The sequence below is a fragment of the Sinohyriopsis cumingii genome, chromosome 19 (genome assembly GCF_028554795.1).
Source record: "Sinohyriopsis cumingii isolate HCF-2022 chromosome 19, ASM2855479v2, whole genome shotgun sequence".
Classification (NCBI taxonomy): Eukaryota; Metazoa; Mollusca; class Bivalvia; order Unionida; family Unionidae; genus Sinohyriopsis; species Sinohyriopsis cumingii.
In genome coordinates this window covers 70,988,941-71,010,286 of record NC_142979.1, presented here as the reverse complement: position 1 = coordinate 71,010,286, position 21,346 = coordinate 70,988,941, and the positions used below count along the sequence as shown (strand labels likewise).

The following is a 21,346-nucleotide window of genomic DNA, read 5'->3' as shown; positions in this document are numbered from 1 at the left end:
ATATGTTACACAACAAAACTGAAATGATCTGCCATGATACCAAAATCAGGTATCACCATACTGAATTCATTCACCATAATGCAATGATGTGTCACCATTCTCTAATGATATTTCATAATATTAAAATGGTATAACACAATAATGAAATATCCCACACTACAATACTGAAATTATGTCACAATATTAAAATGATTTGCCTTGATATTAAAATCATATGTAAAAATACTGATATATAATGTCACCATAATGTAATCATATGCCACCATATTGTAATGATATCTCACCATACTGAAGTGATATGTCACAATATTGTAATGATATTTCACCATATAAAAATTATATATCACAATAGTGAAATATTCAGAATATTAAATTTTAAGTATTCTAATTATCTGAAAGCGAAGCAGATTGATATATTGATCTATTAGCCGTAAAATTAAAAAAAAATCCTTGGGTATCAATTTTTATACGCTTCATGCTTACCGAAAACGAACAGATTCTTTTGTGGAAACAACATGATGATATCAGGTGCCGAAAAAATGTAATTTCTTAAAATTCCCCAAAAATCCCATGAGAAAGGAGACCAACGAAAAGTAAGAAATGAATAGTAGTTCAGTGGTTTTATATACACTCAAACACACTCAAACACTTGCTAACTGTTATGCTCAGATATATGTGATATGCTATGAAACACTTGTGATACCAAATTAAATGAATTATTGCCACAATAATACCAAGTAATAAGAAGATACTTTCTAAAATGATTTCCAATAATAATAATAATAATAATAATAATAATAATAATAATAATAATAAATGTAACGATGAGAGAGATCGAAATCAATCACATGGCAGAAATCTGCAATTAGCGGATACAGCTTGCCTCTTCAATGGACCCAACGAAAACCTTTTTTTTGCATCAGTGGTGACTTGATAATTATTCCTGCCGTTCATTTTAAAGTTAACTTCAGTTAGATCACAGTTTCTTGAAAACTTTCCACAAAATAGGAATATCTTGTGAAAATTCACCATACGTCCGCAACCATTCCAATATGCTGGTCGGCAAAAGGATTTGGTTTTTTTGCTGGATCCATGTCTGTTTCCATAATAAAACAGCAATTTGTGGATGCCATGTGTATTATATGACCTCACGGAATAAAATGATAAATTCTCAAACCGTGAACAGAAAACAGTCTACTGAAAGAGAGAAATATTGCATGATTATTTATCTTCAAAGTGGCCAACGTTTCTATTTAATGATCATTCAGTCAAGTATATATTAATGGCCTCTTAAAAAACCTAGCAATAAATGTATTATTCGTTTTACTCATTAACATGTATATTCATTTCGAGTGGTTATTATTTTGTAGGACTTTTTTTCTCCATAGTTTTTTAAGGTTAAACAAGAGCACAAAATGAAGAGTGCAAGATGGTCATTGGAGAACTTCGTGCATCATTTACAAACGCATGTAAATATAACAAAGAAAACGTCATTGTGGAACCCCTTCAAAATATAAAATGAAAGAATGGAATATAGAGTCAGTAAATGTTACATTTAAGGTGGCAATTAATAAATGGCATAACACATCATCGCGCATCATACAAATATTGGTAATTTACATTTTTGTTTTGACTGATATTGTCATTCTATCGCAAGTTTATGGAAGACAAGGGATTACTTACCGATAATTCTGACGATTTCAACGTTTTAAATTTTCTCTTCGTTTTAAATTACAATTTCTATTTATTTCGTTTCCTCGTGATGCAGCACCCACACCTTCTTCAAATCAAACGGGCCTTTACAGGCAGTACAAAAGAATAAAATCGAGTTACTTGCAGAAATGACACGAAAGAGCAGTACACACCGCGAATGTTTGGGTTTAATTTGCTGTCTTTTATGTGTGTGTATGTGAATTAGCCCGTTGATTAGAAATTATTGGCCGGTTGAAAAGGAAGGTACTATAATTGCTCTTGTTTTGGGATATGGGGGAGTGTACCATGCGAACGAAGTCTGGCCAGAAATCAAGACCGAGATGTTATGCAGCGAGTAGAAATCTGCATGCAAAAATCACAAAGGTTGTGAAAATATAACTAATTGTGATGTTTTACCCCAACCCCTTGTATTATACATGTTTTTATAAGTCTGTAAGTGGAGCCAGGTAAGCTTTGTTTTTCCAAGTACCTAAGTTGGCTAATCCTCTTACGTAACCCAGTCTTTGTTTGAGCTCTTGAGTGGAAATCTGGCGGGAATCTTTGTACATGGGAACACGTCACGTAGACAACTTCAAAGAGCCGGAAGCCGACAATGGTAGGCTGGACAGTACATGGGGACACACAGACTGACATTTTTATGATTGACAGTTCGATCAAATGACCAGAGTCCGTCGCCATCCAATCGGGATGCGTTGTAGGTGGGACTTGATTCGAGAAACTGGCATAAGACTTGTACAAGCCTGAAATTCGTCAGTTGGTGTTTAAGAGTCGCAGTGACACACACTCCGTTAGCCATTCGTAAAAATTGGCGGAATTTAGGAAATTCATGAAATAGCTTCGATCAGGTAAGTTTGATGTTACGTTGATTCTGCTTGATACGACTGCTGTTAATTGAAGAGAATTTGTCGTATGTATACATTTTACTTGTATTGAAGTATGAATAGTTAATTATGACCTTAATACTTTGCATTTTTTTCATGCCTTTAGCTAGTACTTTTGTTTACGATTGATTACGATGTTGATTCGTTGCATCATTATTCATAATGTTACTATGTACACCTTATTTGTGAGGCGAAAATGTTCTCTTCTTTCGCTAGTAATATGTGTGCATATTATTTCGTGGATTATTACGTTTACGCCCTTTTGAAAGGACGATTTGTATTTGTGAAGAATTGTATTGCTCGCTAGCCGCTATAAGAATTAATATTGTAATTCTTTGCGTAGTTATATTTTGGTAGACAAGAAATTTGTTTACGTAATGATAGTTTTTGCCATTGAGTAACGGATTGCCGTTTATCACCATTTGAATGTGAATATTGTGGATTTGGTACGCTTGTGTAGGAAATATATATAAATATATATAAATATATAGATAGTCATATTACTAATCGTAGTAATATTTTAGTACAATCATATTTGAAATATTTTGTATGTATATACTGATAGGGCTCAGTATGTAGATATTTGAATCCTTTGTGTGATTGTGTTATGGCGCCATTTTTGTAAGCGGCGGAAGTGTATGGGAATTTCGATGTGTGCGCATGCGCGACCCAAATGTCCCGCCTTAAACTGATGGTTCAGTTCAGTGACGTAGTGTGAGGGAAGATTTTATAACCCTATGCTAATGCATTATACCTTTCAACAGGAAGCTTTCGGGGGACGAAAGAATTTCAGAGAATTTCGGGGGACGAGAGAAGTTCAGAGAATTTCGGGTGACGGTGAGAGATACCGAGTGAATTTCGGGTGACCTCAAGGGATACCGTCAAGGGTTCCGGATACTAGAAGAGGAACCGGAAGTCAAGATAACGGCAAGGAACAAGGATTATAGAAGAGGAAGCGGAAGTGGAGATCACGAAAGGAGAGAAAGACAAGGGAACGAAGAGATTTAGATGAGTAGCACTCAAGAAGGGAAAAATCTCCTCACACTGTGAAATCAAATGATGATCAAAGGGATCATTGGGTGAAAGAGAGACATTGATTACTTTAAATTCTTTTAAATTTCATTTATTAAATTGTTATTGTTTAAATTTCATCTTTGTATTTCTTTTAATTTAACTGTCGGCATTGCTGACTGGGGCCTCGTAGCCATAAATATATTTAGTCAATAAATAATATAGTGTCCAGAATTAACCTTCTGAATAAGGACCAGGGGAACTTCTCATAATTCGTTAAAGTCTATAAGAAGAACCTCACCCCTAGACAACCACTACACCCCCACAGTGGGCGCTTCGTCCGGGATATGAATTAGACATATATATTATTTTGGGACTTAAAGTTATTGGTAGAAGTATTAGTGAACAGTGTGAGATATTTTCCATTCTTTGTATTTGAAATTTTGTGATTTTCTCATCTTGTATTTTTATTGTCATATGTGCAGGCTTTGTAGATTTTCCATTCATAGCAGTACGTGTGAAGCAGATATCGAACAAATATCTTACCTGAACGAAACTAGTTGTTGTCGACAGGTAAGTATTTAAACTGGTATTACAAATATCTGTATATTGTTTGAATTTTGAGACAAGGTATCACTTTACATTAGTATAATGGCTACCGAACGACAAATGATAAAGGAATACCGCGCCATGGGGTCGGAAGATCTTGGATACGAGGGAGATCGCCTGGCAACCTTTATAGAAGAAAGGATCAAGGAATGGAAGGCCGAAAAAGCAGCGGAAAGAGAAGCCCAGAGAGAACTAGCCAAGATAGCAGCGGACCAAGAGTTAGCCAAGATCGCAGCGGATCAAGCCAAGATAGCCGCGGACCGAGACGCCCAGAAAGAGCTGGAGCTAGCCAGACTCGCTCACACTCTGGAGATGGAAAGGGTCAGAGTTGAAGCCAGGACCAACGGACGGGACGACGCCAGTACAAGCTCTGGAACAACCGGCCGACCTTTCATCGACCACCGGATAGTCCAGATCAACATGTCACGCTTCAATGATAGGGAGGAGGCTATTGACGATTTTCTCGTCCAGTTTGAGAAACTCGCACGCGCTCATCAGGTCCCTGAACAGCACTGGGCCATTAATGTCTCAGCCTTTTTGCAAGGTGCAGCTCGGGAAGTCTACCACGGCTTAACTGCAGAAGAGGCTGATGACTACACTGCCCTCAAGAAGGCGCTTCTCTGCCATTACCGGCTGACCGCCGAGACTTACCGGAAACTTTTCCGGGACTCGGTGAAAAAGGTAACAGAGACCCACTCTCAATTCAACAACCGTGTTCGAGGTTTATTTGAGAAGTGGATGAAAATGGCCGAAGTCGAACGCACGTACGAAGGGCTACGCGAGGTAATACTCAAGGAACATGTCCTGGGTACTAACCGTCGCGAGTTGACAGTTTTCTTAGCAGAAAGAGAACACCGGACGCTCGAAGAGATCGCTAACATGGCGGAGCGATACGAGCAGGCGCACTCGAAGAGTGGAGGTTCCGGGGTTGCTGACCGACCCCGACCCTCTGAGTCGCGTCGTATGGGGGAGGTTGAGCCGGCTGTCCGTAACCGTCAGGGCGACGGGAAGGTCGGAGGGGCACCTACAGGTAGGGATGCCACCTATCGACCTGGACAGGCCTCACCCACGAAACCAGGACTTGCAAGTCGGCGAGGGCCGCCGACATGTTTTAGTTGCAAGCGCCTGGGGCATTTTGCCAGGGACTGTCCCAAGGGCAGGCAGACCCAGGTGAATGTCGTAGCTAAGAAGGAATGTGTGCCGGAAGCGAGTCGCAACCCAGCCAACCTTGCGGCCGCAACTGTCAATGGTGAAGGCGCCACCATCTTGTATGACACTGGGTGCAGCGTCCCCGCGCTTGTCGACAAGAAATATGTCAAGCCGGAGGACTATACAGGGGAGGTAATAGAAGTTCAGTACGCGAACTGCGCGCGTGACTCATTACCAGTAGCTGTCATTGACCTCGATTCACCATACGTGAAGGGGAAAATTGAAGCTGCTTGCTTGGAGGGGCTATCACATGACGTCATATTGGGTTGCCGTTATGTGTTACCCCAGCCGAACCCCGAAACCTGCACACCTATGCCAGTGAGTGCTGTTGAAACCAGGGCCATGAGTCGACAGCCGAAACAAAAGCCAATCCAAGTTACATCGACACCGGTTAGTAATGTTATTCCAGCGGAGTTAAGGAAGCTGTAACAGGAGGACGCAACTCTGGCGCAGTTGCACAAACACGCAGAAGCGGGAACAGAAAGGGAAACTCCGAACGGCGCGGTGAAGTTTGTCTACAAGAAGGGAATCTTGTATCGCCACGCCAGGAAACACAATGAACACTTCAAGCAAGTCGTCGTGCCAAAGGAAAAGCGTTGCGAAGTACTGAAACTTGCACACGAGAGTCTCATGGGTGGACACATGGGAATTGCTAAGACGCGTGACCGTCTTGTAAAAGAGTTTTACTTGCCAGGGGTCCAGGGAGACGTAAAACGGTTCTGTCTCTCCTGTGACAAATGCCAGAGAATGGCACCGAAAACGGATCAGCGACCCATCCCTTTGGGGAGTACGCCCCTTATCGATGAACCATTTAGACGTGTTGCCATGGATTTAATCGGACCGATAAAACCCGCGTCTGCGCACGGAAATCGATATATTCTAACGGTTGTCGATTATGCTACACGCTATCCGGAGGCCGTTGCGTTGCGTAACATTGACACGGAAACCGTCGCGGAAGCTCTGTTTGCGATCTGGTCAAGAGTCGGAGTGCCCGACGAGATCTTGACCGATCAAGGAACACAATTTATGAGTCGTGTGATGGCGGAGGTGAATCGTCTCATGTCGATTAAACACCTCACGACTACACCGTATCACCCCCAATGTAACGGATCGGTCGAACGGTTTAATGGGACCTTGAAAAACACGCTCAAGAAATTGTGCGAAGGCCGCCCCAAGGATTGGGACCGGTATATTCCGGCCATGCTTTTTGCATACCGGGAAGTACCGCAAGCGAGTTTGGGGTTCTCTCCCTTCGAACTCTTGTACGGGAGAACCGTACGCGGCCCAATCGCCGTACTGAGACAGCTGTGGACAGACGACCACGCTGTAGAGGAAGTACGCACTACCTACCAGTACGTCGCGGACTTGCGCAACAAACTGGAAGAGGTTTGTTCTCTCGCGCAAGAAAATCTCAAACGAGCTAAGGCGCAACAGGCGAAAAATTACAATAAGCGCGCAAAACCACGTCAGTTTGAGGTAGGGGACAAAGTGTTGATGTTGTTGCCCCAGGAACACAACAAGTTGCAAGTTTCCTGGAGGGGTCCATACGTCGTCACCAAGAAGGTCGGAGGTCAAACCTACCGGATACAGCTACCGACGAAAGAGAAATTGTACCATGCCAATTTGCTCAAGAGGTACCGGGAAAGGGAGACCGCCAGCGATTTTGTTGTCGCAGCGATAGTCACCGAGGATATCGAAGGCGATACGGAAGGTGCTAACACTGTCCCGAGCTGTCCATTAACGAGGGCCGAGACTCCGTCGGACGTGGAGTGTGACCCCATGTTAACTGAAGGGCAGCGGAACGAGATAGAGACCTTGCTGGCCGGATATTCCGACGTGCTAACAGAAAAACCCGGGAGGACGACGCTTGTCGAGTTCGGGTTAAAGATGGTGGACGACCGACCAGTTCAGCGGAAACCCTACCCCTTGCCCCACGCGAAACGACAAGTTGTAAGGGAAGAAATCGAGCAGATGATTGCTCTGGGAGTAATCGAACCTGCCGACTCTCCGTACAGCTCACCAGTAGTCTTAGTGCAGAAGAAGGACGGCACCCATCGGTTCTGCGTCGACTACCGGAAGCTGAATCAGGTGACAGAATTTCAAGTTGAAATGCTACCTGACCCCGAACATATCTTCGCTTCGGTCTCGAAAGCGAAATATTTTTCCAAACTGGATTTGTCCAAGGGGTATTGGCAAATTCCGGTAAGGAAAGAAGACCGACCGAAGCTTGCTTTTGCTACTCCCGACGGGACATACCAATGGTTGGTGATGCCGTTCGGGGTACAAAACGCGCCCAGCGTCTTTACCAGAATGATGCGGAAGTTGTTGGAGCCCTTGCGCGATAGGGGTGTCCACAACTTCATGGATGACCTCTTGTTAGCTACAGAGACATGGGGTGAACACCTCGCTCTGTTAGCTGACGTTTTGGAGCGGCTACGTCAGGAGGGCTTGACAGCCCGCCCTTCCAAATGTCACCTTGGTTTCAGGACATTAGACTATTTAGGACATACCCTGAGCCAAGGCACGCTGTCTCCAGAGAAGTCGAAGGTGGAGCAGTTGTGAAACGCCGCACGCCCCACCACGAAAACGGAAGTGAGGTCATTCCTGGGACTGGCCGGATATTACCGGAGGTATGTCGCTAATTTCAGCGCGATTGCGGGCCCGTTGTCTGACCTAACCAAGAAACGGACCCCGAGTAAGTTCGTTTGGACAGATGCGTGTGAGCACGCATTCCAAATGCTAAAGGATAGACTTACATCCGACGCAGTTGTTCGTCTACCGGACTTGGATAAAGAATTCGTTCTGCGCACCGATGCATGCGACACGGGACTGGGAGCAGTACTGCTCCAGGAGCATGACAAGACGCTTTCTCCTGTCGCATACGGCAGCCGGAAGTTGTCTGCTGCCGAGAAGAATTACTCAGTATCGGAGAGGGAATGTCTCGGAATCGTGTTCGGCATATCACGGTTCGAGTGATACCTATATGGACGTAAGTTCATATTGGAGACCGACCACCAACCACTCGCCTATCTGGCGCAGGCAAAGTTGTCCAATGGTCGATTGATGCGATGGTCGCTGTTTTTACAGCAGTACCAGATGCAGATCAGATACGTGAAAGGATCTGAAAACGTAGGCGCAGATTTCATGAGTAGAAGCGCCGAAATGATATAGATCATTTGTTATATTTTCGTGTTCATACTCAGTTTAGCATTTAGTTCATTTTGCTGATTTTGTTCTTTATATCGTGTAACACTTTTGCTTTTTAGTTTGAGTGAATAAAATCCTGATTTTATTCTCAAGCGTGGGGGGATGTGATGTTTTACCCCAACCCCTTGTATTATACATGTATTTATAAGTCTGTAAGTGGAGCCAGGTAAGCTTTGTTTTTCCAAGTACCTAAGTTGGCTAATCCTCTTACGTAACCCAGTCTTTGTTTGAGCTCTTGAGTGGAAATCTGGCGGGAATCTTTGTACATGGGAACACGTCACGTAGACAACTTCAAAGAGCCGGAAGCCGACAATGGTAGGCTGGACAGTACATGGGGACACACAGACTGACATTTTTATGATTGACAGTTCGATCAAATGACCAGAGTCCGTCGCCATCCAATCGGGATGCGTTGTAGGTGGGACTTGATTCGAGAAACTGGCATAAGACTTGTACAAGCCTGAAATTCGTCAGTTGGTGTTTAAGAGTCGCAGTGACACACACTCCGTTAGCCATTCGTAAAAATTGGCGGAATTTAGGAAATTCATGAAATAGCTTCGATCAGGTAAGTTTGATGTTACGTTGATTCTGCTTGATACGACTGCTGTTAATTGAAGAGAATTTGTCGTATGTATACATTTTACTTGTATTGAAGTATGAATAGTTAATTATGACCTTAATACTTTGCATTTTTTTCATGCCTTTAGCTAGTACTTTTGTTTACGATTGATTACGATGTTGATTCGTTGCATCATTATTCATAATGTTACTATGTACACCTTATTTGTGAGGCGAAAATGTTCTCTTCTTTCGCTAGTAATATGTGTGCATATTATTTCGTGGATTATTACGTTTACGCCATTTTGAAAGGACGATTTGTATTTGTGAAGAATTGTATTGCTCGCTAGCCGCTATAAGAATTAATATTGTAATTCTTTGCGTAGTTATATTTTGGTAGACAAGAAATTTGTTTACGTAATGATAGATTTTGCCATTGAGTAACGGATTGCCGTTTATCACCATTTGAATGTGAATATTGTGGATTTGGTACGCTTGTGTAGGAAATATATATAAATATATAGATAGTCATATTACTAATCGTAGTAATATTTTAGTACAATCATATTTGAAATATTTTGTATGTATATACTGATAGGGCTCAGTATGTAGATATTTGAATCCTTTGTGTGATTGTGTTATGGCGCCATTTTTGTAAGCGGCGGAAGTGTATGGGAATTTCGATGTGTGCGCATGCGCGACCCAAATGTCCCGCCTTAAACTGATGGTTCAGTTCAGTGACGTAGTGTGAGGGAAGATTTTATAACCCTATGCTAATGCATTATACCTTTCAACAGGAAGCTTTCGGGGGACGAAAGAATTTCAGAGAATTTCGGGGGACGAGAGAAGTTCAGAGAATTTCGGGTGACGGTGAGAGATACCGAGTGAATTTCGGGTGACCTCAAGGGATACCGTCAAGGGTTCCGGATACTAGAAGAGGAACCGGAAGTCAAGATAACGGCAAGGAACAAGGATTATAGAAGAGGAAGCGGAAGTGGAGATCACGAAAGGAGAGAAAGACAAGGGAACGAAGAGATTTAGATGAGTAGCACTCAAGAAGGGAAAAATCTCCTCACACTGTGAACTCAAATGATGATCAAAGGGATCATTGGGTGAAATAGAGACATTGATTACTTTAAATTCTTTTAAATTTCATTTATTAAATTGTTATTGTTTAAATTTCATCTTTGTATTTCTTTTAATTTAACTGTCGGCATTGCTGACTGGGGGCTCGTAGCCATAAATATATTTAGTCAATAAATAATATAGTGTCCAGAATTAACCTTCTGAATAAGGACCAGGGGAACTTCTCATAATTCGTTAAAGTCTATAAGAAAAACCCCACCCCTAGACAACCACTACACCCCCACACTAATTATGTCTATAGAGTACTTTTTTCGGAGCTAGGTGCTTCAGTACCTTTTAACAGTAAGTCTCTTGCTCCCATTAACGCAAGTCCTATAAAAGTCTTGGCAGATCTAAATTGTCGCGAAAATTTCAGCTTCCACTTTGTGCCATCTTTTAAAGTCACTATCTGCATTTGTTATTAGCATACCTTGCGAGACTCACTAAATATGACTTGAAAATATCTAAAATAAGTATCCTGTTGGATTCATTAATTTAACTTTGGAGAAAATGGAATAACAGTTAAGAGCACAGTACTGCCACTGTGGTTAATTAACTGAAGGATGAGAATGACTAGTGTGCATGGGAGATACATATTTTGTTTGCTTGCAGCTCGTACTCAAAAGGCACTTATGCGTTCCATCAACCCGTCACAGCACTGCTATGCATGATGTCTTTACCAATGAATGGCTTAATGTTTACATGGTTGGAAGATTAGTCTGGACACTGTTGGAAATTGGAGTATAGTGATCGCGCTAGTGTGATGAATTTATCAGATTCCTAATAAATAAGTGCATTTTGAAGGAAGGAATTGTTGTGTGATCTGGAAGTAGTATAGGATGATACATTCGAGCAAATTGCAATATTACCTTTTCGGTTTATAATGTAGATTGTGTCTGTCGGGCTATATATAGTAACAATGCAAAATGGTTTGTCTGTTTGGCACGGTAAGGACAGTAACCTTTCTAACGAAAGTAAATTGGTACGTACGTGATAGTCAGTATATTATTTTAAATAAACAAGAAAGAAAAACCTAAAAAATAAAAAAATAAAAAAACATTCGCTCTCCTAAACAACACATTAACAGAAGCAAACTAAAATGTAAAAAACCGCACTCAATCTGAATTTGGTTGACTTAAGTTTTGTTTCACTTCAGGTTTGGTCTCTTTACAAACAGTCCTACGTATTGCTGCCGCAAAATAATCCCACATCAGTTTGGCCAGCCATGCTGCCAGACAGTGGTGTGTTTTTATGAGAGAGATAGAGTATATCTTTGATAAATTGAATGGTCCTTTATCATAGCTCGTTTAGATCTATGGGTGTGTGTGTGTCTGTGGGTGTGTTTGTGTATGTGTGTAATAGAGGAGGGGGTAGGTATAGGGGTGCAGAGATAGATACATGGTTAGAGAGATAAGTCGCTCATTCAGGAGGAGAAATATTACCCTTCATTAGTGACAATAGGACTCCTGACGTTCATAGATTTCACAGTGATTATAGTGACATGGGGAAAACAATGTTAAGTCCCCATAATATTATAGGATTCTAGAGACATCGTCAAAGAGTGCAACGTAGTGGACATTGAACCTTTGAATTTACGCCACAGTTTGCTTGAATAACGGAAAAATGCGACAGGCTTGTTGTAAAATGCAGGCACATACGACGAAAAACAAATCAAAACATCGATGAGTGTTCCTTGCATTCTTAGGTATGTAAATATGCATGATTTCCTACAGGTTACCATGAAATGCTGAAGAACACACCGACGTAAAACACATTCAACGATATGAAAGTTTGCTCAAGTTTCAAAGTTTTCCACCGACAAACGTATCCCTTTCTGTTTTTCCTTAAAAGTTGCCATGGAAAACGGGTGTCGCATGTTGTAGGTGTGTTGAAACGCTTAATAAAGGCCAACTTTGTCGCAATGAAGAGAAAAAAGTGTGTGTGTGTGTGTGTGTGTGTGTGTGTGTGTGTGTGTACCGAATCGTTTCATGCTATGCATGATGAATACAAAGTGTTACAAATGTACACAATTAGGCACTTTCCTCCAACATAACAATACCAACTAGTCAATGACGTCTCTAGTGACGGGATTCTTTTCAAGTTACGTCAGCGAATTTCTGAAAATGAAGCAAGAAGCTAGTGTCCAGAAGAAAAAGAAGAAGTAGGGTACTACTGTTAAGATGCCATCGCTTTGGAGTGTGTGTGTGTGTGTGTGTGTGTGTGTGTGTGTGTGTGTGTGTAATATAACAAAGACTATTTTTGCAAACATTATACAGAATTGTTTGTGAGTAAACTTTGGAAATGTCATCATTACAGAATACCTGATAGCTAATGCCCCATATAAATTGCAAACCTTAAGAGACCATGTTTTCTATATGTGATTTTTTGTTGTTGAAATATCAGTATGTTTTTCTATGATGGCTATGATGGAGGAGAAAAAAATAAACGGTGTTTTTTTTATGAAATGTCAATTTGTGGCACCACGAGAGAGAAAACATTGAACTGTATTTCGTGAAAAATGAACATTTGTCACAAGTGTTTGCATGTACGTTGGTTACATAATGAACTGCATTTGAGATGTTAATACGTTTTGTGTCATAAAAGCATTGTTTGAAATGTTCATTGGTTAAACCAAGAAGTTTATGTTTTAAAATGTTCATATATCGTGCATGAATTGTTTCTCAAATACACTGGTTACACCATGAACTGTATTGTTTGAAATATACATACGTTGTGTACCATGAACTGAATGAGTTTTTTGTTTGCTTTTAAAAATGTACCTTGCTTACCCCATGAATTTTGTAAGAAAAAAATAAACACGTTCTACTACGAACTGTATTTCTGAAATGTGAATTTGTTACACCATGAAAGAAAACATAATGGTGAAAATGTACAAAATATCTTGTGTCGTTTTTGAAATTATAGAATTCCCAACACGACTCTCATAGCTCATTCTCAGTTCTCAAGTGATTGAGGGAAGGTCAGATCTTCTAAGATGGGAGGCACTTTATCGTCATCAATCGAATTGGTCAAACATGTTATCGAACACAAATCATTTCTGCTTGATCGTCCTCTACAACGTACAGTTTGGTGATACAAAGAGTGGCAATTGTGTACTGGATTTGTCCAGTCACTTTGCACGTTTCTCCAAGGAAGCCAAGCAGAATTCATTTCGCCAGCAGAAGGAATTCCTCACGAAGGTGATGGGATCGTGAGTGAAATTTCTTCGATGTCATTTTAGAAGGGGATAAAAAAGAAATTAAACTTTGGTTTAAACACGAAAAGAATAGCCTCTTAATGCTAGCATTATTTACATTGCGCAAAAATGATTTCAAGAAAATCAAACACATTGCACCATCATTCACAATGCACATTATGTCGTGGTGTTTAAAAGCCCAAGAGATAAATCCCAAGTTCAGGTATTGACCAAACAATTAATTAGGAACACTTAGATGAAGTGTGCTAATCAGGATGATACTCAATTTCATACATACTCATCAATGCGAAACCTAACACTCACAAATAGCTGAGGATTCGTTCGGATTTGTTTTACGAAGTGTCAGTTATTGACACGTCTCTTTGTTCTTTTGTTAAAATTGAACCATTAAACTGTTCGGCCGGGGTTTGTTTGACCGTATTTGTCGTAACGTCATGTCAGTCGCATCCTTGTAAGAAATATTGATTTATGCACTGTATGGCATACGTCGCGAAAAAAATGTATAAGTTCGCTCACACTTGTTAGAAGCTAGTCTCATGAAGTGTTACGATTGATTACTTTGACAACACGTCAAATGCCTGAAGGCATCATTCACATACCATATCAATCAAACTGTTTTTCGGAAAAATATAAAGTACCATTGTCATAATTACCTGGTCCAAGAATCGATACCAACTCCCACCTCCACTCCGCAAACGAAAAAAAAAAAAAAAAAAAAAAAAAAAAAACAAAGCAAAAATAAATAATTTCGAAACCTATTGGATCCGGGTGTTAATGTGGGTGTCATTATTAGTTCACTTGAAAAATATGCTTTCTGCTAAGAAAACAAACCTAAAATAAAACTAATCAAAAACTGAAATGAAAGATAGTAAGTTCACATCCAAAAAAAGGAAGTCAACATAAAGAAAAAAGAAAGGAATGCAACTAGAACGAGAACGTAGTCCCAGTAACCATGCTCTGTAACACATTTTTCTCTTCCTACTCCATCAACGGCAAACAGATTTACCTGAGATATCTCATTTAGCGTCTTACAATCGATGTTACAAATTTGTGTTTTGTGTCGTCGATATGATTTCAAAATGAGCTGAAGCAGTTTCTTTGGTTTATAAAACAAGTTCAGAGTTAGTTCTTGCATTAAAACATGTCTTCATAAAAGTAGTCGACACCATCTGCGATGGCCAACACACAAAGGCAGAGAGTTTCTTAGCCAAGCTTCTTAGAAAGAATCGGCACTGCTCCGGTGGCCTAGTGGTTAGAGCGTCCGCCTCTGATGCGGGAGGCCGCGGGTTCGAGTCATACCAAAGACTTATAAAAATGGTGCTAACAGCTGCCTTGCTTGGCCCTCAATGTTAAGAAGTTAGTGTTAGGACTGGTTGGCCTGGTGTCACGGTGTAGGGGACATCATGCTACATATCTGCAGCATGATACCCCAGTGCTATACATCACTATAAACTGCCACACTGCAGACATCGTAGCGATATGACTGAAAGCTTCAGTCAAAGCGTACAATCAGTCTGACCACCGGAGCATCAGATATGCTCCAGAAGAACTGACACATCAAGATGAAGAAATTGTGTTTATTCCATTGTTCAGAAAATTAGGACAAAGAAAAAAAATGTTAAAGAATAGAGACGATGTTCACATTGGAAAAACAAAATGCAATTTTGACAAAAGATATTTACCTAACAAGACGACATAACTGTTTCGTGTCACATGACAAGCACATGGGTGTGAAATTTTAGTATATACCTTTGAAGATATGAATAGTGAAGTGTTGAAAGGAACTTTGCCTTGCCGGAGTTACAATAAGTGACTAAGAAAGTAGATGACGTGTAAGATATTGAAAGCATTATCTATCAAAGACCATGCAAAGTGGGAAAATATTAAGTCCTAGAATTCAATATCGGGTGGAACAGATATCAAATGGTGTTAAAAAGTCATTGTGCTTAGATTTTCAAGGGCCTTAACCCTGTTACACAAGCCATCACTTCATTATCACAAGCGAACAATACCGCATCAGTGATACCAAAAATGCATTAGTTTCCTTGGCCGAAATTTAATATAAAAGTACCTAAACTTCAATGAGCGTCATCACTAAGCGAAAAACAAGTGATTAGTAAAACACATTCACAATCATACTGGAATTAAGATTCGAAACAACTCTGGGTCAATGACATCAGCAAAACAGATAATTCAATACCTACATGCTGTATGAATAGATATTGATAATACATACCTAGAGAAATGAGCACTATATTTCCATTTCTTCCCTCGTCTAGTTTGGAATAAAACTTAAATTTATGTATTAAGCCTAACTGCGCATCTGGTATCGAACAACACTTACGTGAATGTAATTGGGCACGAAGATTCAACCAACCGTTGATTCATCAACAGAGCTTTTTGTATTTGTCACAAACGACTAAAGCAAAGACATCGGTGTGAAAACGTGACACGATGAAAGACAATCTCATGTTTAATATTTACGTATATTTATTTCAGACTGGAGAATACAATTTACTTCCCCATTTAATGAAAACAAGCATACCATCTGGGTTCCGGGCCTACGAGTGTCAAAGCTCTGAGCGCTATCCTCTTGTGTAGATTCCATTTCTCAACCGCAACAGCCACAACCAGACTTCCCAAGAACAGCATTATAGTGTCCTGTTGGAAATGGCAATAAATTAAGGTTATATCGTGCACGGAAACAATATTGTCTATCGTGTATAAACTTCTTGTAGTAATGCTTTACCATGAACTCGATCTCAGTACTCTGTTACACAATGACAGAGTATTGATTTCGAAAACACATTTAGTTAAAAAAATAAGTAAATATTGTCACACACACAATATATATATATCCTTGCATAGAAAATAATTATTTAAAAATGATGTTTTCTTAAGAATCATGCATATAAAATAAGAATTTTCTAAAACTGTGCACTAACATATAATTTTTTTTTAAAATTATTGATAGAGGAAAATTCGAAACATCCAATTTTCAGTCTCCAGTAAATAGTCAACCAAATCCTATCCCTGCTACCTTCTAGAAATATAGATTTTAATAACTATCGATCTTAAAAGTTCGTGAACACATTCCTACCTCAGCATAGTTGAAACACACTTCTCTAGCTCCCATAACTCCAAGAAGTGGAAACAAGAAGATTGGAATCAGCGAGGTCACGGCTATTGGCATAACCTCTAGGACCCAGAAAGTCCCCATTAAGATAACTGCATATGCGCCTTTGGATACCTGCAAAACAGAATTAAATACGTAGATTATTGTCTTGGTTCATGATTAACCCATCCTAGCAATATGGAGAACTCAAACTGCTTTTAAAGAGCTAGATTTCTGACTCTGGACTCAGTTTTTGTATTCAGGGGATAGTCGTCATCAAATAGGAGATCATGAACAGTCGCTTCATGTAACTTCCTCTTTGCCTTATGGGCCCCTTAGATTTAGGGGCTTGTCGTCAGTACGGTATATGATTTCCATCACAGTCTAATAGTCATTGAATGCAGTCATAAGCATAACAGAGAACATGGGTTTGCTAAAGTATTTAATAAATGTACACAGAAGCATGTTTATAACGAAACTATTGAAACCCCCAAAAATCATTTCTTTATATCCAAATTCATTATATCCGTATTATAATACATTCATAACGCTGCAAACTGTACCCAGTTTCGGCTCATACTAACCGTACATTCGTCATATCGGTATTAGTACTAACCGTAAATTCGTCATATCGGTATTCGTACTAACCGTAAATTCGTCATATCGGTATTCTTACTAAACGTATTTTACTGTAAACGTTTTGAAGAAATTACAAAATGTGAAAATCATAAATATTGCGTTTTTGAATCAATTCAGAAAAGAGTGTTTGTTTCGATACTATTTAGTATGTATGTATATTAGACAGTGTTGTTTGATATTGTATAGAATTTATGTATAATAGACTGACAGCTTAGAATATATGTATTTTAGACAGTTTTGTCTCGACACTATTTAGAATATATGTACATTAGATAGACAGTGCTGTTTTAATACTAAATAGAATATATGCATATTAGGCAGTGTTGTTTTAATACTATTTAGAATATATGCATATTAGACAGACAGTATTGTTTAAATACTATTTAGAATATATGCATATTAGTCAGACTGTGTTGTTTTAATACTATTTAGAATATACGTATATTAGACAACGTTGTTAACATGCTGTTTAGAATATATATGTATTAGATTGTTATTTTGATTCAGTTTAGAATATTTGTATATTAGACAGTCTGTGTTCTTTTGATTTTGTTTATATATATATATATTTAATAATAATAATAATAATAATAATAATCTAAGAACGCACGTATTGTTTAGATCTCAAGTAACATCAAAACCAGCAGCAATGCCACCTAGAAGTTGCGAAAGAGCGAAATTTGAGACCTTTTGCTTTTTTGTTGGATTTAATGGCACCTTTGAAGCATTACTGGCTATTTCATATCGCGGAAATGGGAGCTAAGTGCTTTTATCCAAGTACGGAACTAAGCAGCCTTCTCAGGCTGGCCTGTGCGAGTATAGAACCGGCGATGCTTAAATTGTAAGTCCAATGCTCTACTAACGAAGCAAGTGCGAACTGCGGAAAGAAATAACAGCAACAACAAGAACAACTACTACAACAACAACTACTACTACTACTCATAAACTGCATGCGTGTGAATGACCAGTTGGTGGTGCAAGAAAAACAATCATGGACTTAAATTGTTTTTAAACGGGCATACAACATCCTTTACAAAATTTCGCAATACACCTGCTGAGTTTGCATTTTTGTACAAACAATCCAACGAATATGTTATTACTATGTGATGACTATTTCGTTGAAGTGGAGTTACAATAGTCTTCGTTAAGATAGTGTCTGGTTTCAATGGGTTTGGAGCACTGTCGATCACAGGTATGTGATATTCTTAACGATGTGGGGAAGTAGTTTTATAACAGTACAAAATACGTCGCAGTGAAAAGGTGAATCTGATTAGGACGACAAATGCTGTCGACAGGTGTCACACATTGAAATACAGGGTAATAAAGAACTGGTTAATGTTTCTACTTTTCAATGTAAAGACTGTTGTTGACACAACGGCTGTAGTATAGTACTCATTACAACATGTCAATGACCGAATACGACCGAATTATATTTTTCCTCCAGGGGTCGCTTTAATAATAACCGACACCTGATCTAATCTTTTCTTAAAATATTTTCTTTATATTTTCGTGTACGTTGTCGTGTACACATAGGATCAAATTTACTGTTTTGATATAGAAATCAAACTTTTTCCGTGCATAGTAAAGTTGATTGAGTTTTATTTATTTAATTTCAATAGACTCCAATATTTATAAATGTCGATGTTTTATACTTGTGTATTTATTAAAATGTTTATGTACATTGCTGTAACAGTATTCAAAATGTAAAGTAGAGACTTTGGTAAAGCTGATATATAGTCATTTTCTTCTGTTCCGGGTCATGAACAAAGATAGGTGTACTGCATCCTAAATCTCACCTTCAACTGTATCCATACTAAGCACGTGTCCTTGCTATTTTCGCTCCTGTATATACCTTAGTGTCAATTTCTGTACATATTTGTAAACGTCCCCGCTAATGGGTTATGTGGTTTTGGAAGATAAATTGTAAAGATACTGGGCAGATATGTCAAATAGTCAATATGCATTGTCCTTATTTCAGATGGTATAGGAGGTTAAAAAAGTACATCTGAGTTCGTTACGTGTGGAACGATGTCTTGAAATTTTCTTAACACTGTTTTAACTGCTTGTTCCTTATTTTCCGCCATAAAGAATGTTTTAAAAACATTTAAGTGCGTCTAAACTAAACAGAAAACAACATAATAACGCATTTATGTTTAACTTTTACTTTTAAGAAATAAATTAATTAATTTATTAATATGTAAAATGTATGTTTGACTAGAGTTGCATTCTCTATATATAAGATGTACGCTCGTAAATGGTATATATTTAGTAATTTAAATGTTTCGGGATATATATATATATATATATATATATATATATATATATATATATATATATATATATATATATATAGATGTGTGTGTGTGCAGATAGATGGATGGATGGATGGATAGACTATTAGTTCTTAGCTATTCTTAGTATATATGAATTTGAAATATAATTTAATATTCACTTTTGTAGTCGCTGACAAGCAGTACAAGGAGTACTGTTTACTTATGAATTCTACTACAAAACACAGGTGAATATAACTTTCATCTGGAAACTGTCCGAGTCTGTCCAAGTAATATGAATATGTTTCTTTTAGACTCGCCTTTGGGTTTTAGTTTACGTCAGGTGATACAAGTCGTTCAGGCATTCACGCCTTCAGACACGTTGAAAATTAATTTTCTACTCAGAAATTGAGGAAACTGTAATTTAGACTTTATTTTCACCAGAACTATTTTTGCCATAAAGCTAAAACGTTGAAATCATTGATATGTAATGTATCCATAAATGTTTTTAAAAAATCTAACAAATGTCAGTGCTAATTTTGGATACACTTTGTGCCAATAATGGATAAACCACCGCAAATTGTTATGCTCCCCGTCGCATATTTTAATTTTCATCACACTAATGAAGAATCAACCATTTATATTTCGGGGAGAGGTGGGGACTGTGGATTTCTATACATCCAAGATATTCTTGTTTTTTAACCTCAGAATAACTATTATTTCTTTAACTATTGTAATAAACATAATTATATTCTTTTTCTACGTCCAAAGTAATAATAATGCTTAATTTCAGGTTATTCGGGGAAAGAGCCGGGATATTTGTAAGAATCACAGTCCTGTCGTTATGCCTCTCTCCTCCCTAAAACAAAGTCCAGAATTTACACATGGTTATAGTCTGCCCCTCCCCGACCTTTTGCCTACCAGTCTAATACTTACAACTAGGTCCAGACAGACACACAAACGGACAGACGTGTATACATACAAACACACAACAGAGCAATTGCATGGACAGATGACAGATGTACAGTTAAATGGATATGAAAATAGTACACGTGTTGCAGAGTGGCCATACCGCCCAGATCTCTAAGTATTATCATACAGGTGCCTGTACAATGCCATAAAACACTAACCTTAGATTCGCCAACCAATGGTAATGGAAGAAGAAGAAGAGGCAGAAGTATCACAATCAGAGGATTTTTCCAGCGCCATAGGGATCTACAACAACCCAGGAAGCCCATGGTTATCCTCGTACCGTGCTCCAGAGATTCAGTCCAAACACTGGATGTCCCAAATGTCCTTGCGTGTACATGCAAATCTGGAATACGAGTGTTTATGTCATGTGACCTGGTCTAATCCATGACAGATATTCATTTACGGTTAATATATTGTATCTTGACGCTGACCCGATGGCCTTTTGTGCTAATTTTCACGCAAAGTATATTTTACCTGCAAATAGATAATCTAATGATACTGGTATTTATTACACATCTCACGGCTATACGAATATTTATAATGTTTGCACAAGGATTACATTGCTCAGTACAACACGGATCTTGTACAACAGTGTGCACACTACTGTAGAGAGAGAGAGAGAGAGAGAGAGAGAGAGAGAGGGATGTTTGGTGTTTATAACATATCATTATATACGTGTCTGTAAACGATTTTCTGCTTCATGTGATTTACTGCATTGTAAATCATACTGTTTATTTTGTGTGTAACTGTGAGCCGAGACCGGAATAATTGACAGGACAACGAAGACCTGTAACAGAGTCAGTATATACAAGATTATGTA

At 38.9% G+C, this 21,346-nt stretch overlaps 2 protein-coding genes across 5 annotated transcripts in view; one reads left to right on the top strand and one right to left on the bottom strand.

Annotated features, from left to right (window-relative positions):
* The window catches only part of LOC149775927 (Na(+)/citrate cotransporter-like), a 78,477-nt gene extending 57,393 nt beyond the window's left edge, over positions 1-21,084 (bottom strand). Inside the window, exons 1-3 of one of the 4 annotated variants that reach the window (XM_089943071.1) lie at positions 20,685-21,084; positions 16,631-16,780; positions 16,076-16,191 (exon numbers count right to left, since the gene is read on the bottom strand). In XM_089943071.1, the coding sequence (XP_089799197.1) occupies positions 16,076-16,191; positions 16,631-16,780; positions 20,685-20,792 (374 nt within the window). In that variant the 5' untranslated portion in view covers positions 20,793-21,084. The remainder of the gene's footprint in view (positions 1-16,075; positions 16,192-16,630; positions 16,781-20,684) is intronic. The other 3 variants (XM_089943069.1, XM_089943070.1, XM_089943068.1) reach the window with 3 other exon arrangements.
* On the top strand, positions 2,175-5,922 carry LOC149775928 (uncharacterized). The gene is made up of 2 exons (XM_089943441.1): positions 2,175-2,558; positions 3,359-5,922. The coding sequence occupies exon 2, from the start codon at positions 4,257-4,259 to the stop codon at positions 5,850-5,852; it is 1,596 nt and encodes a 531-aa protein (XP_089799567.1). The 5' UTR covers positions 2,175-2,558; positions 3,359-4,256; the 3' UTR covers positions 5,853-5,922.
* Positions 21,085-21,346: the final 262 nt, after the last annotated feature.